General features: G+C 42.9%; 1 protein-coding gene across 3 annotated transcripts; it reads right to left on the bottom strand.

Moving 5' to 3' along the window:
• Positions 1–204: 204 nt before the first annotated feature.
• On the bottom strand, positions 205–18,971 carry LOC309374061 (solute carrier family 2, facilitated glucose transporter member 5-like). Of its 3 annotated transcripts, none has more exons than XM_081918864.1 (13): positions 18,846–18,971; positions 16,688–16,853; positions 15,433–15,528; positions 14,732–14,874; positions 13,843–13,967; positions 11,643–11,795; positions 10,992–11,117; positions 8,450–8,637; positions 6,404–6,514; positions 4,651–4,752; positions 2,981–3,056; positions 683–810; positions 205–462 (listed from the first exon to the last, which is right to left on the bottom strand). In XM_081918864.1, exons 2-13 carry the CDS (start codon positions 16,817–16,819, stop codon positions 289–291), a joined length of 1,554 nt encoding a protein of 517 aa, XP_081774990.1. In that variant the 5' UTR covers positions 16,820–16,853; positions 18,846–18,971; the 3' UTR covers positions 205–288. The 3 variants fall into 3 exon arrangements, with proteins under 3 accessions (XP_081774990.1, XP_081774992.1, XP_081774991.1); XM_081918866.1 differs by having other exon boundaries at positions 4,699–4,752; XM_081918865.1 differs by lacking the exon at positions 18,846–18,971 and adding an exon at positions 18,635–18,657.

Raw genomic sequence — 18,971 nt, 5'->3', positions numbered from 1 at the left:
GTTCACAAGACATTCACAAAAAATAAATAAATACTAAGACCTGGAAGGGGGGCAGCTGTTGAGGTATTTGTCTGTTGCCTTCCTGAAATTTGGCCACTTTCATGGCATGGAAAAGCCTGAAAATGGTGTGGTGTGTTCAGACAAAATGGAAAACTGCAACATCATCATTGTCATTATTCAGTTTAAGAGTAACCACAAGAAATCTCTTGGAATATGTTTTTTTTTATTTCTTTTTTTAAAAACCCTATTTAATAAATGAACAAACTGCATATGCTGCTTAACAAGTTTCTACTTGGGCGATGGCATCTTGAAATGTACCCTCCTGGGATTCCGGGTGTTCACTTTCCCCCTGATTTCCACAAAGGTTCTGTTTCTGGTTTCTGGAATGAACTTGAATATATAAACAAAGATGGCGAAACCAAATGGACAGAAAAAGATTAAGCTGTAGGGCCCAATATGTATCTAGAGATGGGGAAAATGGGGGCAGGGAAGGAGAGAAAGAGGCAGACATAGTATAATGTAGAGTTCTATCTATCATCTATCTATCCATCCATCCATCCATCCATAACACCCATATATCCTTCTTGGCTCCCCCCAGCTCCCCTCATTATTTTGGGGGGAATAATGGTTGTAAGGAGCAAAGTCTGCACTCCTCATCAAAATTACCTTCAAAATCACTCACCTCTATGTAAAGGAAAATCAGTCCTACGAGGAAGCTTAGGAGCCAATGCAAAAATTGTGCAATCACAATGGCTGAAGATCGTGATGACTGAAGGAAGAGCTCCACCACTAGCACAGATGGAAGTGGACCTTTGGTGGATAGAAAGGATTCCAGGAATTTAATACTCCCCCACCCTTGAAAATTGATCTTTCCTAGTTATTGTTTTACTTGATTCAGTTTATTACTGCTTCCAGTGAGACATCTCAGATCAATTTCACAGTAAAACAGCCACAATAAAAACAACTAAAGACAATCCCGTAATTTCAAAACCAATACAGGTGCAGATTAGGTTGAAGATCTCCATTTAAAAGGCTTGGTGAAAAAGGAAGATCTTCAAAAGGTGCCGAAAACACAACCAAGATATGGTGCCTTGCTGATGAGTGATGGGAGAGGATGCCAAAGGCAAGGTGGCACCACACTCAAGGTCAGATTCAGACATCATATGGAACAGACCTCCTGATGAGATGGTGTTTGCAATAGGTCCCTGTGGCGTTTGCCCTCCTATGTGTGTGACAACATACTGGGTTCATAGGGAAAGAGTTAACTAATTGTAAAATGACTAACCAATGGGAACCCAGTGGGCAGAGTTAGCTGTGTATAAGGTTTAAGCACAGAGGGTTTTTTAGAGAGTGAGTTAGAATTAGAGTTGTTGAAAAGACAGTCTGGAGTTAGGAGAAACAGAGAAGATAAGTGTGGGTTGGGTTGGGCTAGTCTGGTGTGAGAGAGGGAGAGAATTTGTTCAGAGGAGTCAGTCAAACAGTTGAGATAATCAGTCAGAAGGTATTAGGAAGGTATAGGCCAGTGAAGAAACTAAAGTTAAGATACTGACAGGTATATTATCTGAGAAACCATAAACTTGTTAATGTTTGTAAAATAAACTTGGGGTTTTTTTGTTCACTTTTAACAACTGACTGGACTCAGTGTTTTACCAGAGAGTAACTGGTTGGTGGCAGCAGTAAAGAGAGCACAGTGGTGGCACAGGAATCAATAGACCATTAAATGTCCGGCGACCCTGTGTGATCGCCATAGTCCCTACCTTCAGAGCACAGTCGTTAATGGGTATATAAGGAGTGAGATGATCTCTTAGGCATTCTTATCTCAAGCTGTATGGGACTTTGCACACCAGGACCAATACCTTGAACTTAGCTTTGTAGCTAAACAACAGCCAGTGTAATCCCTTTAGTAGCAGTGTAACAGGGTAGTTGCCTTCCTGAAATTTGACCAGTTGGGGCATTACTTATTGTGCTAGTTGTAGGTTCCAGCCCAACCTCATCGGTACACTGGGAAAGAAGGCATTGCAGTAATCCATCCTAGAGGTTTTCAGAAAATGGATGGCATGGCCCACAATATTTGGAGGGTTCAAACTCAGTTTGCTGATCCTTATCCAGACCTCTACGGAGTCAAGGTGCCAGTGCAGGGTTTTGCAGACTTCTCCTGATACAGATGTTACAGCGAAATGGAAATTGGGTATCATTACTGCGCTGATGCTCTTCCCAAATCTGCTAATGACTATTCCCACAATGGCTTCATAGGGAAACAGCATGGAGGAAAATATGGTACCCTGCAGGATGTCAGAGCACAAGGGGACCAAGAGATAATCACCCAGGGCTCTGAAATAGGAGGAATAGAACCACTGTAAAAGAATGTCTCCAATGCCCATCTCACCAAGTCACACCACCGTCAATGGTATCAAATGCTACCAAAATATCAAGTGAAAATAACCACATGCTCTTACTTTCCTCTGTCTCACTGCCTTGTCTTTACTTCTCTGGTATACCAAAGTGTAGAATGGCATCTTCTGCACTGGAGAGGGCAGGGTAGAGGGTACTATCTCCTTGGCCTGATGCCAGGTACTGGCTCTCATGGCTAGCTCCAAGATGGATGGGTGTCCTATGAATCACAGCAACTCCTCCCTCTCCATCACCCCCCAACACCTGCAGCCTGTGCTCATGCTACATCGTGTATCTTGACAGGCACATCTGGATGTGATCAGGTTCTCCTAGCTCACCCACCCAGGTCTCAGCAACACATCTCACATGAACAACCTTCTCCACGTTCAAGTTAGATCTAACTCAGGTTGCTACATCACACACAGCAGACAGGCAGCCATGAATCTCTCTATGTGAGGAGTGCAACATTAATAGTAACTCCCTAGCCTTCTATGGTGAATTACCAACTCTACCATGATCACTTACATTGATCACTTATTCATCTCTCCCCCATCATCTAAAGAGCTCAACGCATCATCTAAGCACTTACCTGGCCCAATGCCATGTGCAAAAAGGAATATGCAGATTAAGATTATGCTGAAATACCCCATATCTGAGATGACACTCTGTTGGAGAAAGTAGACTGTATTTCAGTTATGTACTTGTGATCTTGTCAGGTGCCCTTTATTTCAGAAAAGTTATATACTGCTTGCTTGTTTTTTGATATACCTCAAAGTGCATAAAAAGGTAAAGGACCCCTGGACAGTTAAGTCCAGTCAAAGGCGACTATGGGGTGCAGCACTCACCTCGCTTCAGGCCAAGGGAGCTGGTATTTATCCAGACAGCTTTCCAGGTCATGTGGCCAGCATGACATAGAATTATGCTGCGAGAATATAATTCACATAATCCCTAACCATTGATCATATTGGTTGGGGCTGCCGGGAGTTGGGACCAAGAGCAAAACTCATCTTTCCATTTGCTATCCCTTATTCCTTAAAATTCTGGCCCACAGAATGCAGTAGGAGTGCAATACAGCAAGAACCGAGCCCCTGTGAAATCTGTCATCTTGGAATGCAACATCCATGTACAGCGGTACCTCTGGTTACAAACGGAATCCGTTCTGGAGGTCCATTCATAATCGGAAACCACCCATAACATGAGGCGCACTTTCACTAATGGCGCCTCCTGCCACATGTGTCCCTCCGGCGTGCAATTTCCGCTTGCATCCTGGGGCAAAGTTTGCAACCTGGAGAGGCTACTTCCGGGTTAGCGGAGCTCGTAACCCGGAGCATGCACAACCAGAGATACCACTGTAATGTTCACAGGGCAGAGACTATACTCATTCTTATCCATTCATATAAACATACGAGGCTGACTTATACCGGCCAACATTTGAACTTGAGCCCCCATGACTGGATGTTTTTAAGCAGAGTTGAGATCGTGAATTGTCATGGATGCTTTAGCTCAGATCCGTGCATTGCAGAGAGTTGGACTAGCTGGCCCTCAGGGTCCCTTCCGACTCTATAATTCTATGATTCCATGATTTTACCTCCTTGCTCACTGCTAAACAACAGAGGTGTTGGAAGCACCAACCAACACTACAGCCATTTCAAATCACCTCAGCTTGTATACATAATATGGGGGAAAGGAAATGTTCTGATGCGTCTACTGCCAGCTTCCCCACTAGCTTTGGAGCTGTTACCGTATTTTTCGCCCTATAGAATGCACTGTCCCATAAGGCGCACCTAGTTTTTTGGGGGGGAAATAAAGGGAAAAAATTATTCCCCCCCCCAGGCGTGGGGCTGGGGCAGGAGAAGCCCGAGCTTCCCCCAACCCCAGCCCCCAGAACAGGCAACTCTCCGCAAGCCGTGGGAGCCCGACGCCGGGCTCCCGCGCCTTGCGCAGAGCTGCGCGAAGCCTGGGTGCGCTGAGCTCAGCGCGCCCAGCCTTCGGCATGCAGGCAACTCTCCGCAAGCCATGGGAGCCCAGCGCAGGGCTCCCGCGCCTTGTGGAGAGCCGTGCGAAGTCTGGAGAGCGAGAGGGGTAGGTGCGCCTGCATTCGCCCCATAGGACGCACACACATTTCCCCTTCATTTTTGGAGGGGGAAAAGTGCGTCCTATGGGGCGAAAAATACGATACATAGTGCGTGTTATAGGGGAAGTGGGCTAGAGGAAAGCCCATTTAGCTATTCTCAGCTCTACATGCCACCAGTTACAAACCTGCAGTTCCATGGCCACAGTTAACAGGACACAGATGAAACCGCTCACCCCAAAGCCAATGAGAAGCGAAAACCTGCGCCCCTTATAATCAGTAATAAAAATCTAAAGAATATAAAGACAAAGATAAAATTACTAAGCATATAGAGGAATAAGACATGCTGAAGAGGTATCAATTTGGCTTCTCTAAAGGTACGTCCTGCTATACTAGCATTTTAGAGTTTCTTCTTATTTTTTTAGTGAATGTCTTCCAGTAGCACCTTAGAGACCAACTAAGTTTGTTATTGGTATGTGCCTTCATGTCCATGCACACTTCTTCAGATACAGTGAAACAGAAGTCACCAGACCCTTATATATAGTGAGAGGGTGGGGAGGGGTATCACTCAGAAGGGTGGTGGGAATGGGTGAGTGGCTGATAGGTGTAAACCTGTTGATGACTGCAATTGGTCTTACAGGAAAAAGCAAGGGGTGAGATGGCTAATAATAATAATAATAATAATAATAATAATAATATAAGAATCCAATGTCTCTCTTCAGACCAGGTCTCTCCATGGTTTGAAGTTTGGTAATAAGTTACAATTCAGCAACTTCCCTTTCCAGTCTATTTCTGAAATTCTTTTGTAATAAGACAGCTACTTTGAGATCTTGTATAGAATGTCCTGGGAGACTGAAATGTTCTCCTACTGGTTTCTCTGTCTTGTGATTCCTGATTCGTCTACAGCAGACCAACACGGCTACCTACCTGTGATTAGTGAATGTTTGTGCAAGAAAGTTATGAATTGCAAGGGCCAGTCTGGATGATACCTTGTGCTCATTCCAAACCCATGATTCTATGATGGGGGAAGGGGAGCGGAATCAGAATTACAGATCAAAGTGTAGAGAGCACGTGGCAACACAGAAACATATTGGGATTAAAAAACACAGAAACATATTGGGATTAATAAATAAATAAATAAATAAACTCTTTAGGTTCACATACAAGCTTACATTAAGCAAGAATCCATGTAAAAACAACAGCGCAGTGAGTGTTTGCCACAACGGTGTGTATACATGAGTGTCAAGGATCTTAAATAAGAAGGAGTTGAATGAAAGCGTGCAAATACCTACTCAAAGAAATCAGGAATTAACAGTAAAGTAAGTGTGCAGAGATGGTTTAGCTTCCAGATGTTGTTGGACTACAACTCTTATCAGCCTTAGTCAGAATGTTCAGTTATTGGGAATGATGAGAGTTATAATCTAACAAATTCAGGAGAGCACCATGTTAACTATCCTGGGTGTATAGATTGCAGTCTTTTGGACATAGCTATACAACAGTCCTAAACTGGTGTAGCACTAATTTCCTTTTTCATACTTGGAAAGTATAAATTCTGTGGTAGTAGGACAGAGATAAGGCACATTCTCCTTAGAAAACAAAAGGCACAAAGGTAAGAGTCCTTGCTCTCACCAACTCAAATTTTATTTAAACAAAAAAAATCAAATTCTAAACTAATTTAGAATACCTACCTATCTGTAACTAAACTAATTTGCAAATCGACTTTTTTAAATACCCCTTCGAACAGCTTCCAAGAAGCCAGGTAGTATATGCTAATATGTAGAACTGCTCTTCAAAATAATACTCGGACAACTCATGTAAAACTATAATTCTTGTGGTTTTTATGAAAGGGGGGGCACCTAAATTGGCACAAAATAGTTATAAAATGTTGCATGCATTTCCAAGATCTAGAAGGTTAGTGAGAAAGAGGTAGAAGATGCTTACCCCAAATACCATTGAGATACATAAAAAAGTGGTGGCTGCTATTGTCGCAAATCGGGATGAATATATCCCCATATTTATATTTCTGAGGTTTCTATCTGCATAAGAGTATGCCTGAAAAGAAGATGCATACCATTACAAGTCTTATCTGAATGGAAGAAAAAGAATGTTGACAAAGATACATAACCAACCCGATTCTGCAGGACTTGGATATCAGCTACCCCTAATCTAGCATGATCTCTATAATTGTCTCAGCTCTTTAAGTAACATATCCTATGCTTCAGAACTGCAATTTTCTTGGCACCCTCCTCCATTTCCAAATTTTCCTCTGTCTGCTGGACATGTAATCTTGGCATGAAAATTCACATCTCCCTACAGCTTTTCTACACATTAGAGCAGAGCTTTCCAAACTTTCCATGTTGGCGACACACTTTTTAGCCATGCGCCTTTTTGTGACACACCAATTTCAGTTTCACTAGCAAACTGGTGGGTTGCCTGTTCCCTTTCCAGCCCCAGGAGGAGTGTGGGGCACATTGGCGCAACGCACCTACACACTGCAGCCGACACACTAATGCGTCATGACACACAGTTTGGAAAGCTCTGCATTAGAGGATCCAAGTTGGAAATGAAGAGAGCTATTCCCTAGAAACAGGCCCTTCTAAGATGAGGGAGAGTTGACTTGGATCTCTTCCTTGCAAAATCAGGTCCTACTGAGATTGGCCACCAGGTATACGTCTGATCAAAATTGCTGCAGCAGTTCTAATGTATGTACTTTGGGATGTGATTGATCAAACAATTTCATGTAGCTGGATTATTTTTGTGGAATGCAGTCTTGCTTTTCTCTGATAATTGAGAAAGTTTTTTGGGGGGAATCATCTCCTTCAATGGAATAGCATAAATATCCCTTTCTAGAGCATCTGCCCCAATTCCATTTGAGAGCATGCATGCAACCTTTTGCATGTGTCCAAGCCTTGCTGATTCAAGTAATTATTTTTTAATAAGGGTATTTCAGCTCTGCATCAGTATTATAGGTTGGTAACGTTAGCTTGTAGTATGTAATGTTCTTATGCTATATATAACGTTTTTAACCTTCTCTTATTTGTATCTGCAAGCTGCCTTGAGTTTCACAAGGGGAAAAGGCAGGGTATAAATGGACACCCCCACCAAAAAATTTGTCGCACCATCCAACAGATTAGCTCCACCACTTGGCTTGGATTTTTGAATTATTGAAAAGTTAACGAGAATACAATTCACATTTAAGAAACAATGTCAGTCAATAACCCTGCATGACTCGCCATTCAGGATTACCCCAATGACTTCAGCGCTCTGTACTTCTGGAAGCTGTAAAGGTAAAGGGACCCCTGACCATTAGGTCCAGTCGTGACCGACTCTGGGGTTGCGGCACTCATCTTGCTTTATTGGCCAAGGGAGCCAGTGTACGGTGTGGCCAGCATGACTAAGCCGCTTCTGGCAAACCAGAGCAGCACACAGAAATGCCGTTTACCTTCCTGCCAGAGTGGTACCTATTTATCTACTTGCACTTTGATGTGCTTTTGAACTGCTAGGTTGGCAGGAGCAGGGACCGAGCAACGGGAGCTCACCCCGTCGTGGGGATTCGAACCACCAACCTTCTGATCGGCAAGTCCTAGGCTCTGTGGTTTAACCCACAGCACCACCCGCGTCCCTCTGGAACCTTTACCCCTTAGCAATGCCATCTTTCCTGTAGAGCAAGACCATTTACTTGGGCAGCAGTGGGAAATCTGCAGCCCACTGTGTGTTTTTGGACAAGAACTCCCATTATCCCTGACCACTGGCCACATTGGCTTCGCCAATGAGAGCTGGAGTCCCAACAATACCCACAAGCCTACAGTTTCCCTCTCCTTGTGTTACAGAGTTTGATATTCTAACACTTGGAGAAGCATCTGAAAAACAGAACAGGGGGCAAAGAATGCAGCTATCAATAGAGACAAACAGTGGTAGCTCGTATGACAGCCTCTAAATTGTATGTACAACAGGGGCCTTCATTTTGCCTAGCTCAACCTTCCTTACCACACTGATGCCATCGAACTGTTGTCCAACCATCAAGACAATTATGGCAATGACTTGCCTTCGCAGTTTTTTGGCATATAGCAGTTTAAGAGGTTTCATGTTCTTTTCTGACTTTTCAACAACGTCCTCCTGATGGAGCTCTTCAATCTCATCCTCCACATCATTTCTGTTCCTTAGTTTCTTCAGTGCTATGTTAAGAATAGAGGCAGAGAGGATCAGACTTCAATAGAGGTACTTTCTAAAAGAAGAAGAAAAAAGGAAGAGGCTGGTAACAAAGGAAAAGTTGGATGAAGGAAGTCAAGAGGGTGAAATCTTTCCAGAATGCTTGGGAGCCATTGAATGCCATAAATACAGAAGTCAGAATGCTCACTGCAGAGCAGTAAATATACCACCAAGGTCAAGTGGATACCTCTGTCGTGAATGAATACAATAAAGGAAGCATTTCAAGGTAAAAGAAAAAGGAAAAAAAAAGGTTTGTTTTGGAAAATAGAAGTCATGTCCAAATAAGAAAAACAAAAGCAGAGCAGAAGCTTTAGCAAAAGAAAGGCAGGGAGGCATAAACAGAATATGAGGAGCATATTACTAAAAAAATTAAGAATGATAGAAAATTATGGGGAAAAGAGGTCATCACTCCAAGGGACAGGAAATATATCCCTTAGAAGTGGTCCATTCCTTCATGAACTGATATGTTTTTTGCTGAATAAACACATTCATAATCTGAATACAATTAAATTGTTAGGCAACAAAGATAGCCAATGATTTTCCCACCCAGTGCAAAGGCTGCAGAAGACAGCCTCTGGAATGCCTGGTAGACAGTGCTGAGGAGGGGCATTGGTCATAGTGCATGTTATCATCAAATATATTATTTCCTTTACTTGGAAATATGGGATTTGTGGATCAGCATGAGGGAGGCTTGACTGCTCTGGAGTCCTTGCCCTCTTGCTAGGTCAACAAAAATGATGAAATCTCTAGTTACCTTGAGGATTTGTCATTGTGGCCAAAAAGTTTTGTCAGCTGAGGATTCCTTCATGTCTGAGTAGTGGAAATCCTCATGCAAAACTTAAAACCCATTCTAATACTACCTTTATGACTATGTGGGTATAAAGTGCCTTTATAAAGTCCTACAAATTCCAAAGCATTCGGGCCATCACTCTAAAGGCCCCCTTTCTTGCAGAAATTTTATCTTGCTCTCCATGTTGTTGGAATGTGAAAAGGAGCCAGATTTGAAAAGTGCTACATTCATTTATATTAACATAACAACATAAGTAGATCCATGATTGATCAGTCCAAATGCTTATCATTATGGTTATCTTAACACCTGTTCATAGAAGACTGGAAAGAAACATTAAATATAAAATTATCAAGCACGTAGAAGAACAAGTTTTGCTGAAGCAGAAGCAACACGGTTTCTGCAATGGGTAAGTCCTGTCTCACCTTTTAGAGTTGTTTTACAATGTCAGCAAACTTACAGAGGTGATCAGTTGGCACTGTGAACTTTTGAAAAGCTTTTGGCAAAGCACTGCACCTAAGAATCCTGAATAAGCATCGCAGCTGTGAGATAAAGAGAATAGGTCCTCTTCTGGACCAGAAACTGGTTAAGAAACAGTAGCAGAAAGTAGGGATCAATTGACTCCCAATGGAGATATGTAGAAAGTGAAGTTCCCCCACTGGCTCGGCACCCAGTGCAGCAGAACCAGTTGTACTGCCCTAAATATACGATGGCCACACATATCACTGTGAGAAGGAAGAAGGAAGAAAAGTGCAATGGGGGCAGGCAAAGGATCTCAATATGATCCTTTTACATGGTTTTGTATGTTCTGCGGTATTTTATGCATTGTGATTTGCTCTTTATTGATTTATTGATTGATAATTCTTCATTGTGGTCTAAACGGTTTAATTATTATTTCTTGATGTTTAATTTTACTGATTACTATTAGATTCTGATGGATTGTTGAACGCTGCTTTGTTTGATATAAGTTGTTTATTTTAAAGTTATTATGACTTTTAATATTGGATCAGATTGTTACTATTAATGTTTGATGTTTTATTGTGTTTTTATTTGTGTTGGCAGTTGCCCAGAGTAGCTTGGGCGACCCAGCCAAATGGGTGGGGTATAAATACTACTACTACTACTACTACTACTATTACTATTACTACTACTACAACAACATGGCTGGCTCCAGAGAGACTGCCCTTCTTTCCACCACCCTGGCCCAATTCTACATTTTATACCATTTATTTGCTTCGGTGTTTAAACACTGGAAACTGCCTTGGGTGCCCTGACAGAAAGGTACTAAGTATATAAATGCAATAAATAAATTTATGTATACAACAAATGAACATTTACATAACATGTTTTTCATACTTCTCATATGTAGTTCTTCTGAAATGGATGCTAGTGGGCTCTTATGACTGACCGCGTAGGAATAACAAGGATGCTGGAATGGCGAGACCTTATGTGACAAGCCAATAGTGGGTGACATTGCACAGCTATGTAGGGTGCTCACACTTAGAGGTCCCAGCGCAATTCAACATATCGTACCTTTCCTTGAGCTCTCTTCATCCCTCTTCTGAATGAGTAGGTACCGAGGGCTTTCAGGTAAGAAGGGCAATAGAGGCAACTGAAGAAATGGCATAACACCAAAAAGTTTTATCAAAATTGGGAAGCCTGTGGAAGAAGGTAGTACGAAGATAAGGTGAAGAAACAGCAGTGCTCCATCTGATGCTATCTACCATATGTTTGAGAAAGGGTCTTGTTGGTTGGTTGGTCATTCTGTTCTCTATGCATTTGGACGCCTTTCAAGACATAATCAGCAAACTCAGCATGAGGGTTTCAACGTTGGTGGTCAACATGTAGATGCCAGATGTCATTTTGAACTAAGATGGCAGGCCAAAAAGTCTTTACTAATTTTGGGGAAATTAATGTTGCAGTACCGGCACCTTTTCCTCCCACATGTTAAAAGCGTGGCACTTATTCTAACACATCCTGGTGAGTACCAGAAACTTACTTACTTACTTACTTACTTACTTACTTACTTACTTACTTACTTACTTATTTTAAAAGCAAGCACATCCAAAAACCATTGTGGCTTTTAAATGGATAGTGTTATCTACAAAACTGGTTTCCACAAAATCCTGGGCAGCACTCCCCTCCGCTATACTATAAGGCAAAGAATTAATATCACTGAATTACCTTTTCCCGTACCCAAGACTTCTTGAAGACAAAGTATCTGAGCCACGAGGAAACCAAACAAATAAAACAGTTGGTACATCATGATAATGCCTCCCCTCAGGCTTCTAGGGGAGATCTCGCCAAGATAGAGAGGGCCAACACAGAAGCATATTCCTGGTTAGATAGAAATTCAAATGGTAATACACAACATGCATGTGACATGATTTATTTATTAAGGCTTGTATTCAACAAATTACTATGCAAATCATCCTATCAGCACAATGTGCGCAACTGAACATTGCCCAATTCTCACCCCCCCCCATGTGGTTGTCAACATGCAGAGGAATGGGAGGCCAGCTGGCAAGCTGCAGCTCAGAAGTCTCCTTCCATCGGCCTGTGCTCCGATGTAAATCAGTGACCCGGGGTTCAAAGCCAGGGCACACTATCAGCAGAGAGAACTGTGCAAACAGAACAGGCGTGAGGCTTGTGGAAGCATACTACAACTACAGATTTATTAATCATAAATCAGGACAAAGAAACATGTCATCTCTCTCTCTCTCATGTCATCTCAGAGAGAACGGGAAAAGCAAAAGCTATACACAACGGAAGTTCCCAGCATACTGTGCTGGAATGTAAACAGACATGTGGCACGCAACAGTTCCACATGTCTGCTCCTTAAGGTGGAATAGAAATGTCAACAGATGCCCCGGAAAATATTTTCCTATAGTTTTTTTCAATCCTCCAGAATAGATTTGGGACTACTGTGTGTTGCACATAGAGGGAGGAAATTGGGGAAGGTCCCTTTGCACCCATGGGAGCGACTCTTGGAAGGAATTAAAGGGCAAAAAGGGATACTTGGAATAATGGTAATCATCTCTTCATTGAGAAAGCATCAACTTCTTATCTTTGGTTTCAGCTAGGATTTGCTCCAGGGCAACATCTCCGAAAGGTTTAGTGCCTACAAAGGTCATAGAGGTTAAACCTGTACACAAGGAAGCATCCACCTCCCTGTCAGTTAGCCAGAGGTGTCTCCTTGTGACCATTCCAGCAGCCATTGCATGAGAGGAGGACTGGGCAAAGTCCACAGGTGACTCAGAGATGAATGCAAGGACATGGGAAGGTTTTAGAAGTGGTTTCTGGATTCTGCCAGGGTCCTGAGTTGGATAGCCTAGAACATCTTCAATTGAAAATAGTACCGCCTTGGAAAAAACAGAGGTGGAGACTAAGGCTCTAATAGCTAATGTAGAAGCTTCATGTAGATGGGATGCGGGTGGCGCTGTGGGTAAAACCTCAGTGCCTAGGAGTTGCTGATCATACGGTCGGCGGTTCGAATCCCCACGGCGGGGTGCGCTCCCGCCGTTCGGTCCCAGCGCCTGCCAACCTAGCAGTTCGAAAGCACCTCCGGGTGCAAGTAAATAAATAGGGACCGCTTACCAGCGGGAAGGTAAACGGTGTTCCGTGTGCTGCGCTGGCTTGCCAGATGCAGCTTGTCACGCTGGCCATGTGACCCGGAAGTGTCTGCGGACAGCGCTGGCTCCCGGCCTATAGAGTGAGATGAGCGCACAACCCTAGAGTCTGGCAAGACTGGCCCGAACGGGCAGGGGTACCTTTACCTTTACTTTTAGAAGCTTCATGTACACATTTGAGAGCAGAGTCAGATTGACACTGATTGGCATCTTTCATTGTATATTCCCATATCTGGGAAGTGGGGCAATCAATCGAAGAGGGCAGATACAGGTTGCTCAGCGATTGAAGGCATAGGCACCTGAGTACCCTTGTCAAACTCTGTGGCAAAATCTGGTGAAGTTACCTCCTTAACCTGCTGTAGTCAAGTTGAGAGCATATTGCTGTAAAAGGACTTGCTGAGAAGGAGAAAAATTATCATACTGGGCTAAATGAATGGGATGTAAAGCAGCAAACCAGGAGGGGGGCACAATGGCCAGAAATAAACTGTGCATGTGAAAGTAGGGGGCTGTCTAATGGATCCTGCAGCAGTGATACAGGCAGTCATAGATCCCGGGAAAACTGCTTCATGAAAAGATCTCTCTCACCCACAACAGCACAGAGGGTGCAAGGACCTATTCTCCTGCTCTTTTTCAGGTGCCAAATTTCAGTGTTCCTGATCTAATCAGCTTAATGGCACAAATTGCAAGCTGACTTCTGACCAGGTGTCCTTAACTTTTTTAAAATATAAGGCACTAAATCCAGGACCCTGACTCACCTGTGCTTATTCCAGAGCAGAGACGTGAAAAGATGATGTATCCGTGATTATGTATTGAAAGTGAGAATGTCATCACAACAGCAAATATGATTGCTGAAAGGTTAGTTATGAACAGTGCAACCTTCCTGAAAAGATAGTGAAATGTAGCAGTGAGGTAGGGAATATATCGTACCATCTAAAGAGCAAAGGAGGGGAGGTACTATGGAACTGCAAGGGAGTCCTCAGGGTTGTTGTTGTGGTTTTGGGGTTTTTTGGGACAATTGCTTTTGGTTGTCATAGTTTGCAGAAGGGCGAAAGAACTACACGAGGCACCAAAACTCCTACTACCAAATCAGATATCTCAAAGATTGCAGGACACACTGAATTTCCACAAGGGCTAGAAAACTAATATTTGTCACTATGCTAGGCAAGTTTTGTTAGTTGGGGAAACTGGTGAGAGAGTCTGGGATCTTTTTAATGGAGGCATGTGCTCTACGACTGACCTGAAAAAATCTTTAGGTGCCTGCCCTAGGTACATAATTGAACGAAACCACATTGAAAGGATGCTCCTGAATTCAGAAGGCGTGTACCCACCTCCTAAAAACAAAGCTTCATTAGCTACCATTAGGTCTCCAGGGCCCTAACGAGATCCTATTGTGTTTCTGACTGTTACATATCCCTCCATGAAATGTCTAACAGTTGTTAAATGTCATCTGACAAATACATGTGCATTTTTCTATCTCTGAAACCCCACCCTATTCCTTGAATGAACAAGAGGAATGATAATGTTATTGTAACTTTATAAGATGTTAACCGGGGTTAGAGGGGCTGTAGTCAGCAACATTCTCCCACCACCACACCCTGCCATAGTAGGACATGTAGATCACAAGTCTCAAGTTTATCTCTATACCTGCCAAATCTATCTAACAACCAACCAGCAGGAATGGTTGCAAAGGAGGCTCCGAGTGGAAACATAGTCACGGTGATAGACAGAAGGGTAATCTGAAAATCTGCTTCTTCAGGTCTTGTTATGTTATAGAAGCTAGGCAGGAGCTAGGACATAAGCACATAATGATTAGAACCTCACCAAAGATCACATGGCAAAAAACCTGGAGAGCTTGGGACTTAGCTGAAATCTAGGAGGGCCATAGCCAGTCAGTGAATACAATGAGTTACATGGCCTATCTCCAACAATAATAACAATAATAATTTTATTATTTATACCCTGCCTATCTGGTTTCCCCAGCAACTCTGAGCAGAGTCCAGCACATATAAAAACATGATAAAAGTTAAACATTAAAAACTTCCTGATACAGGGTGCCTTTAGATGTATTCTAAAAGTTGTGTAGTTCTTTATTTCCTTGACATCTGACTGGAGGGTGTTCCACAGGGAAGGTGCCACTGCCGAGAAGGCCCTTTGCCTGGTTCCCTGCAGCTTCCCTTCTTGCAATGAGGGAACCACCAGAAGGACCTTGGAACTGGACCTCAGTGTCTGGGCTGAACAATGGGGGTGGAGATGCTCCTTCTAGTATATTGGACTGAGACCCTTGCTTTTTGAAGGGCCAAAAGCCTTTGCTTTTGGAAGCCATCTTTGCTGTTGCGCCATCTTACCCCAACAGTGTTGTAGAGTACCCACAGATTGTAGCCCTGCTGCATAGGTATGAGACAGGAAGCAACCGTTACCAGAATCAGCACCATGGACAGCTCCTACAAGAAGGAGCAGCAAATACTGGGATGAGACTGCACATTGTTAATTATGTACACTTACCACTAATAAGATCCTAAATGGAAAGACAGAATAAATATATTGGCCTGACACCTGGACATTGCTTCAGAAATGCATTCTTTTTGTACCAACTGTTAGCTGAGTTCTCTGGGTGGTTTCCAACCTCATTAAAATTAGAAACAAAGAAAAATATTAAATCTAAACAACACAAATAGCCATAATGTAGACACCGCCTGGAGACTTTCTCTAGGGAGAACATTTCTCACTGAAGGGCCAGTTAGCATAGCAAGGAGCAGGTGGGTACCTATGGGAGTGGGAGAAGGCAATATTATATACCAAACCTTTTCCTTTCCTTTTAATGGATTAGTTCTATTTCACCACAATGCTAAACTGAGTCCTGCTTATTTTCAATTATCAGTAGCCCTTTATTGCTAAGCACCACACCATTAATAGATATGTTACCTATGCAATACAGATATCAGATGGTATCCTTTATTGTGATTAATTCAAGCTACACCCCTATCTTGAAGATCTATGACTTTCTATGACAGAGGAGTCAATCTAATGCCCAGTGGTGCCTACTCTTTGGAATAGATATATGGAGTCCATGCGGCTGAAACTACCATTCTACATTAAAAATGCTCAACTGATAATCAAAACCACCTACATAGAAGAATAGAATTGGAAGGGATCTTGAAGATAATCTTGTCCAACCCCCTGTCAGTGTTCAACTGTCATAGGCATATGACTGCATGAGGCAGGTGTGTTGAACTGTAGCTGGCTGAACTGATGCTGGAGTAAGTCTTCAAAAAAGGTATTCTGGGGGTGTGGGGGAGGTGGAATCAGAATGGATTTGGGTTCAATCTTAAGCATGTTAAGCTTGGTCATGTGACCTGGGAACACAGCATAGAACACTATTTTAAAGTTTTGTTTTACCTCTGCCAGGCTTAAGTAGAACAGCACTAGCCCCACTGATTAATGGAGTTGGGTTCTGGTGTAAATTTATGCTGGCTTAACTTAAATCAACTTGCTCGTTGTGCATAGGATTACTCCTTTAGTGACTGATGGATCAGTTGTATCCTTCTTTTTATTCATTTTTTTTAGGGAGTGGATTGGATGAAGCACTCCACTCTCACTCACCCCTTTCTTAATTGCTGCATTGCCTACATTCTTCTTGCTATTCCTGGCTTGTTCAAAAGTGGATTGGACAAAACCCTCGGAGTTCACCTCACTCTCCATTTCTGCACCAGCTTTCTCATCTCCTTGGTTCATGCTTTCTTGTGTAAGAGTCAGAAAACACACTCACCTGTTGGGGAATAAGAAAGTTACCCTATTGGACTTACACTATTTCCCAGCACCTAGCTCCAGATTGATAACTTGAAGTTCTTTCTTTGAGCCCAAATCGTTAAAAGCAACAAAACAACAACAACCTAACCTAGCCTAAGGTTCATCACCTGTGGTGTAATGGAGGAGGAGGAGGACAGGGGATTGCAGCTCTGGGACTTCTTCAGAACAGGAGTGTTTATGTCATCTGGCAAATGCACCAGGATAACTGATGAAACCTTCTTGCTTTGTCAAGTGAATGAAGTGAAGTTTGTGATGGATATCTTAGAGAAAATCGGTATATAGAAAATAATCAAGTGGATGCAGAGTACATTGATAAGGTTTTGTCTTAAGATAGCACTCTACATTTTAACACTTCTTTGCAAGCTTGTTTACATTTATAATGAAAAACTAAAATTTGCACTTTGTGTGGTCGAATGTATTTTGAATGAGCTCAGTAAGTTGTAGAAGCTGAATATCCATCGGAGTGCTATCACACAGCTCTTAATAAATTGAGTACCGCTACCTACATTTTTGGAGTCTCCTTGGGGACATGAGTATGGATCTGCCATGATGAGCATCTGCGCTTCAAAATTTACCACTATACTGGTCATCACCAAATCACTGGTATTGACCATGGGAGAGAACTTCTTTAGTCCTTGAACATTTGGCTCCTTCAACATACACTGTTGTAACTTGGAAGTTGAACAGAAGTCATTTCAACTTCCAAAACATTCCAAAACCAAAGTGTGGCTTCTGATTAGCTGCAGGAAGCTCTTGCAGCCAATTAGAAGCCACAGAAGTCCTGTCAGATGCTCGGCTTCCAAAATTAGTTCGCGAACTGGAATGTTTGAGAACTAACCTGTTTGAAAACCAAGATATGACTGTATTGACATGATCTCAGACAGAAGCTGGAGAAAGTACAGGAGCTGCCCATGTCATTGATTGTATAAACAACAAGGTACAGATGGAATCTCTCTATGGGCAGTCTCTCCCCACCCAGTGCAGAGTATTCACCATAGAAGGATAGAAGGACAAATAGGCAAGAATCCACAAATGTGTATCACCAACCCACACTGCCTGCTATGTGCAGAAGGCAAGACAACTACTTCCTTGGGTCAAATAAGGCCACAGCTTTATTGATTATTGATGTAAGAGGTTTGGCATGGGAATTGGATATAACCATTTTCATCCAGCCTGCCTGCTGGATGTTTTGATTACTGGGGTCAACTCTAAAGTGGTGATGTCCTATGACTTATATCAAGTAGGAACATCCCTGTTGGATCACCATGTTGAGGATTGCCACAGCCTTCACCTGGCTGTCTGTATAGAAGCAGTTCTTCCTAGTTCCATTTATCAGGATACCCCTTACCCTTTGCAGGGACAGGCAAAAGATACAGCCTCCCATCAACCATGACTAAGGCTTAACCAATGCTTAAACCACTAAAGTTTTGGTGATTGCTATGAGGTAGGCAAAAGCCACTAGACAAGGCTAATTGGTCCAAGGGGAGATCCTGTCTGGCCCTAAATATGGTGGCCAACAATGTCCACAGCAAGGTCAAATGCACCACAATAATGACAACATAAAGTGAGTGAGTGAGTGATCCGACAAGGAAACTGTGTGCAGGAGCAAGGGTAGGCTATTTTAAATGCTGGACAAGTGAACCCAAGTGAAACCTGCTGGCCTCAATTGGTCCCAGGAAGAGTCTACCCTCCAAGCCTGCCTGCAATAAGCCAATTCAGCAGGCAGACCTAGAATCTGACCTCCTAGCTAGCATGGAAGACCAACTGGCTCCTCACTGGCCATGAGACGCCCACATGTAGACACTCCATGCTGGATCACACCAGGCAGGGTTCTGCAGGCCCGCAAGGCCACCATACCAATGGTTGGGTAAGTAGAATTAGGTGCACAAAAGTTGCCACCCCCTGCTGCCCAATATGTAGAGAAGAAACAGACAAAACAAATACTTCTTACCACAGTGGTCCCAGACTGGTGAGGAGGGAGGAACAGAATCAATTCCTTTTTTTTCTAAGCACTCAGAACTCTATTGGTGTTGTGAGAGACAATCAGGGGGATGGATGTCAGAAGGTTCCAATAAGC

Source organism: Podarcis melisellensis (assembly GCF_964234715.1).
Source record: "Podarcis melisellensis genome assembly, chromosome: 7".
NCBI classification, from domain to species: Eukaryota; Metazoa; Chordata; class Lepidosauria; order Squamata; family Lacertidae; genus Podarcis; species Podarcis melisellensis.
Note: the sequence above shows the minus strand (reverse complement) of the source record. Positions and strands in the feature narration are given on the sequence as shown.

Coding starts and splice junctions, on each gene's coding strand:
- LOC309374061 (XM_081918864.1), bottom strand. CDS start 16,819: ATGAACCAAGGAGATGAGAAAGCTGGTGCAGAAATGGAGAGTGAGGTG. Junction 4,753..6,403: donor GTATCTCAATGGTATTTGGG/GTAAGCATCTTC, acceptor TATATTCTTTAG/ATTTTTATTACTGATTATAA. Junction 811..2,980: donor TGCACATGGCATTGGGCCAG/GTAAGTGCTTAG, acceptor TATCCACCAAAG/GTCCACTTCCATCTGTGCTA.